At 35.3% G+C, this 9,665-nt stretch overlaps 1 protein-coding gene across 1 annotated transcript; it reads left to right on the top strand.

Annotated features, from left to right (window-relative positions):
• The first annotated feature begins 767 nt into the window (after window positions 1-767).
• On the top strand, window positions 768-8,045 carry LOC141326419 (exocyst complex component 3). Its single transcript, XM_073835168.1, has 13 exons — window positions 768-900; window positions 1,863-2,033; window positions 2,124-2,718; window positions 2,804-2,885; window positions 2,975-3,097; window positions 3,274-3,374; window positions 3,456-3,569; window positions 4,881-5,004; window positions 5,491-5,613; window positions 5,697-5,849; window positions 5,932-6,053; window positions 6,154-6,295; window positions 7,236-8,045. Exons 1-13 carry the CDS (start codon window positions 876-878, stop codon window positions 7,236-7,238), a joined length of 1,878 nt encoding a protein of 625 aa, XP_073691269.1. The 5' UTR covers window positions 768-875; the 3' UTR covers window positions 7,239-8,045.
• Window positions 8,046-9,665: the final 1,620 nt, after the last annotated feature.

Consider the following 9,665-nt stretch of genomic DNA (forward strand, 5'->3'; position numbering starts at 1 on the left):
CTACTCATTATGTACGAGCATGATGTGTTGTTTTATTCTTTTTATTCTCGGTGCAGAATCATGTTTTAGAGGTGATACTAAAGCTATTTGTCAGCGAGACTAAGAGTGAATGTAAAGAAGCTTTTATATTATGTTTCACTTATGTTTTTAATATTCACTCTATATTTTTTTTTATCAGAATTCTTCCTTGTTACTGTTCTGTACTACTATTGTTGTAATTCCTCAAGGTTTAGCTTCTCGCTGCTGAGATCGAAACTAGGAAGAGCCAGTGCTTGTTTTTAGTGTAAGCACTGTGATAAAGGTTACCGTAGGCTGAAACGTCTTGTTTGTGTCAGGCTCGGGGCAAGGAGAGAGAGAGGTAGGTAAACTTAAGGTGTATTTAATGGTAAAACTCAAATCAGAAGGATAACATTCAGAACATAAACTTCATCAACATGAAAAAATAGCAAAACAAACAAAAGGCAGAATATAACTTAAATGACGACAAAAAGAATGGCAGGCAGGCAGGTTGGTTAGGCAGGCGAAAGGGTTTAGAGTCCAGTGTCTATCGAGTAGATCTGACGGTGTGCTGGTGAAAGTGCTGTGTATTTATGGAGGAGAGTTAATGAGGAACGGCAGGTGCAGGAGATCAGTAGGCTGGTAATTGGGAACGAGTGGGCGTGGTGATGGAACCTGACGGTCCGGATGTGTTGCTGACAGTTTGGTAGTGAATAAATGACTAACCAACATAAAATTGCCATTGCCTGATAAGAGTCAGCAAAGAAGAGTTAGTGATTAAATAAAGCTTATACTAAAATGTGATGTTGGCTGATGTTGCTTACTTTTTATATGTTCTGTCTTTCTCTCTCAGGTAGCAGTTTGGATTAGGGGTAACAATGGAAAAATCTCCCACTTCTAATGGTAAATATATCACTGTCAAAAAATGTATATGTAATATAAACAACAGACTTGCATTAACAGAATATAGTAAAATAGATATATTGTCACCCTGTTAAGTCATTGTGGCGTGCAAGTGTACTATTACAAATATACAGTTGAAGTCAAAAGTTTACATATACCTTCTAGAATCTGCTAAATGTAAATTATTTTACCAAAATAGGATGAAAATGCATGCTATTTTTTATTTAGTACTGACCTGAAAAAGATGTTTCACATAAAGAAAATATCAGTTAAATTTATAAAAATGACCCTGTTCAAAAGTTTACATACACTTAATTCTTAATACTGTGTTGTTACCCGAATGATCCACAGCTGTTTTTTTTTTGTTTTTTGTTTTTTGTTTTTTGTTTAGTGATAGTTGTTAATGAGTCCCTTTTTTGTCCTGAACAGTTATACTGCCTGCTGTTCTTCAGAAAAATCCTTCAGGTCCCACAAATTCTTTAGTTTTTCAGCATTTTTGTGTATTTGAACCCTTTTTTCACACTGAGGACAACTGAGGGACTCGTATGCAACTATTACACAAGGTTTAAACACTCACTGACGCTTCAGGAGGAAACACGATGCATTAAGAATCGGGGGGTGTGAACATTTTGAATTTGAAGATCAGGGTAAATTTAACTTATTTTGTCTTGTGGGAAACATGTAAGTATAATCTGTAGCTTCTGAAGGGCAGTACCAAATGAAAAAAATGATATGTATTTAGGCAAAATAAGAAAATTGTACACATCTTTATTCTGTTCAAAAGTTTTCACCCCCAGCTCTTAATGCATCGTGATTTCTTCTGAAGCATCAGTGAGCGTTTGAACCTTCTGTAATAGTTGCATAATAGTCCCCTTAGTTGTTCTGAGTGTGAAAAGATTGATCTCGAAATTTTGTTATTTTAAGAAGGAAAAATGACATTGTTATATTTTCTGTTTTCACAGTGAAGGGTGTTTTTCGCAGACTTTCTTTATTTAGAAAAAGTGATGGGCACTTAAAACAGAAACCATCTAAAAAGGCATGGAAACCATTTTCATCAGAGGAGAAAGAGGAGGAAGTTACCACAGAGAAATTTGAATTTAAGGCCACAGAGATCCCTCTAAAGCCATGCTCAGGTAAATCTCTACAGGCCATTTAATGCATACTGCGCTCTAGATATAATCTAATCAAAGCGATGTTCTCTTATTCCTACTTCATTTTCTCAGTTATGCAGATCCAAAATTATATACAAACAGACATGCTAAAGCAGGCCTATCTGAACCTGCTGTCCCTGCGTCTGGAGCTGGAACGCAGCGCTAAAGGGGAAGGAGCTTCTCAAGCAAATTTGGATAAAAAAGAGAAAGACCTCAGTCTGCTGTATGACACACTAAGGGCCAAGATGTCTGTGATTGTACGCAACTCCAATAAAGAGCTGCTGGTGTATGTAGCACACATTATCCTGGAGGAAGAGAAGAGGCAGGGAGAGCCAGGAGCGATGCAGGGATGGAGGGAAGCATGGAGGGATGCGGTACTAAACGGGGTTTGGGATACACTCGAGAAAGTTCCTCTGGACAGCCGCGAGCAGAACGCTTCCTGGCTGGCAGTGCATCTGGAGCTTCTTGGTAAAGCTGTGGTGGACGATCTGGACAGGGTGAAAACTGAGCTTCTGAGCTCATATCCAGAAGACTTTAAAGTGTATGAAACCTATGTGTCGTGCCACCATGAGGCTGTAGGAGAGCATCTAAAGAAACTTGTGGAAAAGGTGACAGAGCTGAAAGATTACTACACTCTTCTAGAGTTCATTACTCATTCTTACCCCAGGTGAGGTTTTAAGAACAAAACACATAAATATCTGAATGACACTTCATTGCTTCATTCATGTTTGCATTTCTTTTGTGTTACATAGTGATCTGAAAGACCAACAGAGAACACTTATAAAGGAGGAGGACCTGAACAAAATAAAAACTGCTTGCTGTGAATGCCAAAAGGTAAGCTACTGCAAGGAAAGATAGTTTAGCAAATGGAATACTAATACAATACATATTACAATTTCTTTTGGTGCCATATTTCATATCAGGGGGACTTTAAACTTGAACTGGAGAATTTCATCATGTTTGAAAAAGAAGTGTGGAAAAAGAAGAAATCTCCTGATAGAACAGATGGATTCCTCACATCTAAAATAGACATGGGTATCTGTCAGGTCAGGACTTAATTTTATCATTAAAGGGTGATCAAAACATTTGATTAATTCTATTATATTATTTATAGTATTATTTATTTAATTTTCAAGCATTATAATGTATGACGTTTACCCTTATCGGAATTCCTACACTTGAAAACGTCTTTATAATTGCTCCCATTGATTTGTCTTGTCAGCTGATAGCAAGTTATGCTGGGAATCTTGAGAAGATCGATAAGAATCTGGGAAAGTCAATTATACCCTCATGTTTAGAAGAGCTAAATCCATTTTATACAAGGTTTGTATCACTGAATTATTATAGATTGACTTGAGATCACTTCTGCATTTTTCCTTCTCTGACAGTTTTCTTCTGTTTTAGATTTGAAGAAGAGTTTTCACAGCACACTGTCTCTCTGTTGACCTCTGACCTGCTGGATTGCTGTCTTTGGGTAGAATATCACATCACCTACATCAACAGTTTCAATTCACTCAAGTAAGACCACCATGAGAAGAACGCTTCAAGTACACTCTGGCATACTTAGATTGGAAAAATATACTTTAATATGAAATGCAAGAACTTAAGAGCTTTTTAAGCACATTTTTCTTTCATAATTACTAATGTTTCTTTGAAATGTGATGATATAACAAAGTTGAAGTCAAACGTTTACATAGACCTTGCAGAATCTGCTAAATGTTGTTTTATCAAAATAAGAGGGATTGAACAAAATGCATGCTATTTTTTTATTTAGTACTGATCTGAATAAGATACTTCACATAAAATATGTTTACATATAGTTCACTAGAGAAAATAATATTTTTTTTTCTTTTTTTTTTTGTGATAGTTGTTTATGAGTCCCTTGTTTGTCCCTTGTACTGTTTAGAAAAGTCCTTCAGGTCCCACAGATTATTTGGTTTTTCAGCATTTTTGTGAATTTGACCCCTTTCCAACAATGACTGTATGATTTTGAGATGCAACTTTTCACACTGAGGACAACTGAGGGACTCATATGCAACTATTAGGTTGCTCCAGAAGGAAAGACGATGCATTAAGAGCCAGGGGTGTAACTTTGAATGGAATAAAGATGTGGACATTTTTCTTATTTTGCCTAAATATCATGTTTTTTTTTTTATTATTAAGAATTGCCCTCCAGAAGCTACAGAAGATACTTACATGTTTTCCAGAAGACAAAATAAGTTAAATTTACCCTGATCTTCAAATTCCAAAAGTTTTCACCCCCTTAATGTTCCTTCTGAAGCATCAGTGAGCGTTTGAACCTTCTGTAAAAGTTGCATAAGAGTCCCACAGTTGTCCTCAGTGTGAAAAGATGCATCTCAAAATCATACAGTCATTGTTGGAAAGGGTTCAAATACAAAAAAATGCTGAAAGACCACAGAATTTGTGGGACCTGAAGGATTTTTCTAAAGTACAGCAGGCAGTTTAACTGTTCAGGACAAACAAGGGACTATCACTATCACAAAAAAAAACATCATTCAGGTAACAACACAGTATTAAGAATCAAGTGAATGTAAACTTTTGAAGGGGGTCATTTTTATAAATTCATCTATTATTTTCTCTTGTGTGCTGTATGTAAACATCTTTTACGTGAAATATCTTTTTCAGGTCAGTAATAAATAAAAAATAACTTGCATTTTGTATGATCCCTTTTATTTTGGTAATATAATTAATATTTTGCAGATTCTGCAAGGTGTATGTAAAATTTTCACATCAACTGCATGTGTAATCTCAGTCTTCTGAGTCCCTGTGTGTATGTCAAAAGTTTTCCTATCATTACTGTTCTTACAGAGAGAATGTGCAGTGCTATAAGGACATCTGTTCAGCTCAGGTGGAAAAGCTGGAGAAAGAGGTGGATGGACTGACTCAGAGACTCAGACAGGCCCTGATGGACCATTTTATATCCGAGGTCAAGGTAGGCCTAACCGCAGATATATTTTAAAGGAATAATTCAACCCAGTTGAAAATTAGCTGTAAGTTTACTCACCCTCAGGCTATCCAAGATGTACATGAGTTTGTTTCTACATCAGAACAGATTTCGAAAAACTTAGCATTAAGTCACCTGCTCACCAGCAGATCCTCTGCAGTGAATGGGTGCCGTCAGAACGATAGACATTACTTGATAGACGTTAGTTGTGTGGATTACTTGTGGATTACTGGGATATTTTATCAGCTGTTTGGACTCTCATTCTGATGGCATCCATTCACTGCAGAAGATGCAGTAGTGACCAAATAATGTAATGCTAAATTTCCTCAAATCTGTTCTGATGAAGAAACTCATCTACATTTTTAGATGAGCTACTGCTCCTAATATGAAATTCTAACTATTCAAGAGCATATCACAATTTTACATTTGAAGATTTAAATTATAACTAACTACAATGTTGTTTGCTCCCCAAAGCCTTATATGGATAACATGATGACAAAAAAATGGCTAAAAACAGATGAAGATTTTAAAGAAGTGGCTTCTAGAATAGAGAATTACTCTGGGCTCACTAAATCCATGAGAGCTCCATCAGCTCAAGTGAGTTTCCTCTCATCTGCTTAGAGATGCTCTCTAAAAACAGCTGCAGAGCGCCACTTTAAACTCAGTCTCTGTATTTACAGATTCTTGTGAATGATATGCACTACTACGTAGCCAAAGAATATGTCTCCCAGCTAATGAAGAAAAAATACTCATGCAAAAAACCCAAGAACGAAGATGCTGCCATAAAAATGAGAGAACAGTGGAAAGAACTTAAGAAGCTGTTTGTGGAAATGGTAAGATAAGTCTGGTATCAAACAATGTGAAATATACAACTTTTTCAAAGTAGATGCACTGAAAATATTCTTCTGTACTTAGGGATCATCCTTAAACTGGCTTTACCCACTGGGGAATTATCTTAGTGACATTATCGGAATGGAATTCAAGAAAAATATAAAAGATCTGTTAAATCCATTGGTTAGTAATTACCCAGACATCAGGTAAGCATTATAATAACTTTATATATTATTTATTTTTAAAACAATACATTGTTTTGTTCACTTTACTATAGCTATCATGTGTTTAACTTTTCATTTCTAGCAAGAAACAGTTGTCAGCTGTTCTCTCCTTCAGAGACAATGGTTTCAGCTTGGAGAAGCACAATGTTATTAATCACTTTACTGTGCTTAAACGGGATGCTGGGAACACAAATCAAGAGCGCTCGTTCTTCACTAACATTGAGGTACTTTCCTGAAAAACTAATTTTATAGACATGCAGTACATTCTTTGATGCACTAAATTCTCATTGTCAAAAAAAATCATGTTTAATTTACATAAATTAATAAAATAAAATAAATAAATACTAATGTTTTTAAGCATTAGTTTGCTCACCAAGCCTGCATTTATTTGATCTAAAATACAGCAAAAGCAGTAATATTGTGAAATATTTTTACTATTTGAAAAAACTGCTTTCTATATGAATATATTTTAAAATGTAATTTATTCCTGTGATCAAAGCTAAATTTTCAGCATCATTACTCCAGTCTTTAGTGTCACATGATCCTTTAGAAATCATTCTAATATGCTGATTTGCTGTTCAAGAAACATTTATTGCTATTATTATTATCAATATTTAAAAGAAAGATCCAAAGATCAGCATTTATCTGAAATAAAAAGCTTGCGTAACATTATACACTATTAAAGAAATTAATACTTTTCTTTAGCAAGGATGCTTTAAATTGGTCAAAAAAGACATTTATAATGTTACAAAAGACTATTTCAGATAAATGCTGTTCTTCTGAACTTTCTATTCATGAAAGGAACCTGAAAAAATTCTACTTACTAATAAATTTTGAGCAGCAAATCATATTACAATGATTTCTGAAGGATCATGTGACTGGAATAATAATGCTAAAAATGTAGTTTTGAAATCACATGAATAAGTTACATTTTAAAATATATTCAAATAGAAAACAGTTATTTTAAATAGTAAAAATATTTCAGAATTTTACTGTTTTTGCCGTACTTTGGATCAAATACCTGCGAGCTTGGTGAGCAGAAGAGACATAAAAACATAAAAAAAACACATTAAAAATCTTACAGTTCAAACTGTAAGTAGTGTATATGTATACAGGCCAACATGTATTCTAAATATCTAAGTATCACACTATTATTTTTTACAGTGAGATTTCTTTTGCCCATTCTGATGCTTTGGGAACCATCAGAAACCATCATGGAGGAAAAACGACTGCATAATGTTTGACCATGTGTATATATATATACACAACAGGCATTATTAGTGAATTTGGTGTACAATTTTACCAGTACATGCGCTCTCTATGTACTGGTAAAAAAATTATCTGAAAAGACTAAGACAAACTTGGTTGTTGGAGTTTATGATACTGTGATATTCTGTAAGTAAAATAGCTTGTCTATGGTCATTCATGAGATTACTTGTGCTATTTGTCTCAAAAATCATCATTATGAATTATACTTACTTATTATACTTACACTTGCCAGTAGAGGGAGACATTAAACTATAGACGCAAGATTTGCATTTCCTCCATATTGCCTAATCGTGTAAAAAGAGACTTGATGGATTCTGTTTATCTACTGTGATATGAATAATGTAAATGTGATGTATAAAATGTAGTGTGTGCTGTGAAATATTAACTTCAGGTGGTCCCAGCTGTTGAAACAAAAGCTATTGGTTGTTTTTTATATATATTTTGTCCTTCCCTCTTCTCGTGTTAAATGCAAATTTAAAACCTGTTTTTAGCCTAAAACCAACATGCTCTCTGATTTTTATCAACACATAAAGATTATTTTCCAATGATTTTGGGATTTTGAGATTCTAATGTGAGATGCCATTTTTGTTTACATATTCATGTTTGATTTTGTCTCGTAGCCTACTATCTGTAATGTCTTATCTAGGAGGTAGTGTACTTAAATATTTATAAATGACGTAATTATTAAACATATTTTTATATCTTTTCCACATGCAAATAGTGTATTTGTTTGTCTGCGTGAGAGAGTGTGTTATTTCAGGACAGGCTGGCTTGTGTCCAGATGTCCTGAGGATTACAATCTTATCCACAGTCTCTAGAATTAGATTTCATGAAATGGGTAGGAGGGGATTTTAAAGATATTTGTAGTTCGGAGACTGAATGGCATAGGTCTGTGGCTCGCCCACAAGTCCTCTTCAGTTAAAAATGACACATAAGCATCTCTATCGCTTTTGCTTCCCACAAATCCATAATCCCACTTTTCTCTACCTTGCCCTACTTAATGTGATCACAGGTCTGAAAATTTGCCTTTCTTCCTCCTCTCCCGTCTCTCAAGAGGATGCAGCTTATTCAAATATCTTCTAGCTGATTTGTATACAGAGACAGGAGGCAGCTGATGACTTCCTGGGTGTCATGTCATTGTGAAGATGCGTGAGACTAAGTGTGTGCATGAAAATGCATGTCAGTGCTGCTGTTTCTGGTGCTCAGTAAGTATTATATTTAGCTCATCATAGCGTTCCTGATGTCAGATGCGTTCCAGCGCTCTATCTGTCTCTCACGCTGCCTCACCTTATCATGCGAAGCAGGAGTCACACTGAGTTACAGCACACACTTGCATGTAATCAACACATCAGTCATGATGACCAATGCTATCTGGTTTGAAAGTCCCCTGAGGCTCACCAGATCCACTTTATATCACTGTTCTTCACTGGAGGGCTAATGAGGCTAACATCAGTGGCAGGATTTAACACTGACATTGTGTTCATGGACACATGCAAACCTAAAGCCAGACATATATTTGGATAGAGATCTTTCCTTCTCTCAGTCACTTTTTACACATTTCTTGCATATTTCTTCTTCGTTTGGAGGTTCTGTTTCTTCTCTGTAACAGAACTTGCACCATGCATAAGAATCACCCTAACAACCATCCAAAACACACTAGCAACCACCTAGCAATGGCATAGCAACCATCTAGAACACCCTATCAACCACTTTTACACAGGCAAGCACCACGTTTCTTCAAACACACATAAAGATCCAGTATTACATTTTTAAAAATCTTCGTGGCTGAGCACTGGTTCGAATGCTGATTATTGCTTCACTAAAAATACGAGAAGACTGCCCTAGTTTTCTACTCTCGTTTCTAGAAGCAGCAACATTACACTTCAAAAGAAACCTGTATTCGGCTGTAACACTCCCATTCATCTTTTCGTAGTTCTTAGTTTTAGAAACTCCTGTAACTATGGTGCTTTTCCTATCCTGTGAATATACTAGTACAAAGTATAGCTGCAAGCAGCAATTCATGAGAAGAACTCACATAAGATCTTTGTTCATTTTCAGTAATTAATGACAGAGTTTTCATTGTTGGGTGAACTAAAGTATTGTGGTCAAGGGAGATCAACAGGTGGTAACTTAAGAAAACTCATGCAAATAGAAAAAGCATCAGCAAATAAAAAAATAACAGCTTTACCAGATTGACTACAAATATTCAGTAAATACAACACAACCAAATACAGAAAAAACAAATATCCAAAAAAGGCTGAGAAATCATATGATCAAGGTAAAATAAACTAAAATCTCACCTTTCAGAGAAGACACTGATAATCA

This window comes from Garra rufa, chromosome 2 (genome assembly GCF_049309525.1).
Source record: "Garra rufa chromosome 2, GarRuf1.0, whole genome shotgun sequence".
NCBI classification, from domain to species: Eukaryota; Metazoa; Chordata; class Actinopteri; order Cypriniformes; family Cyprinidae; genus Garra; species Garra rufa.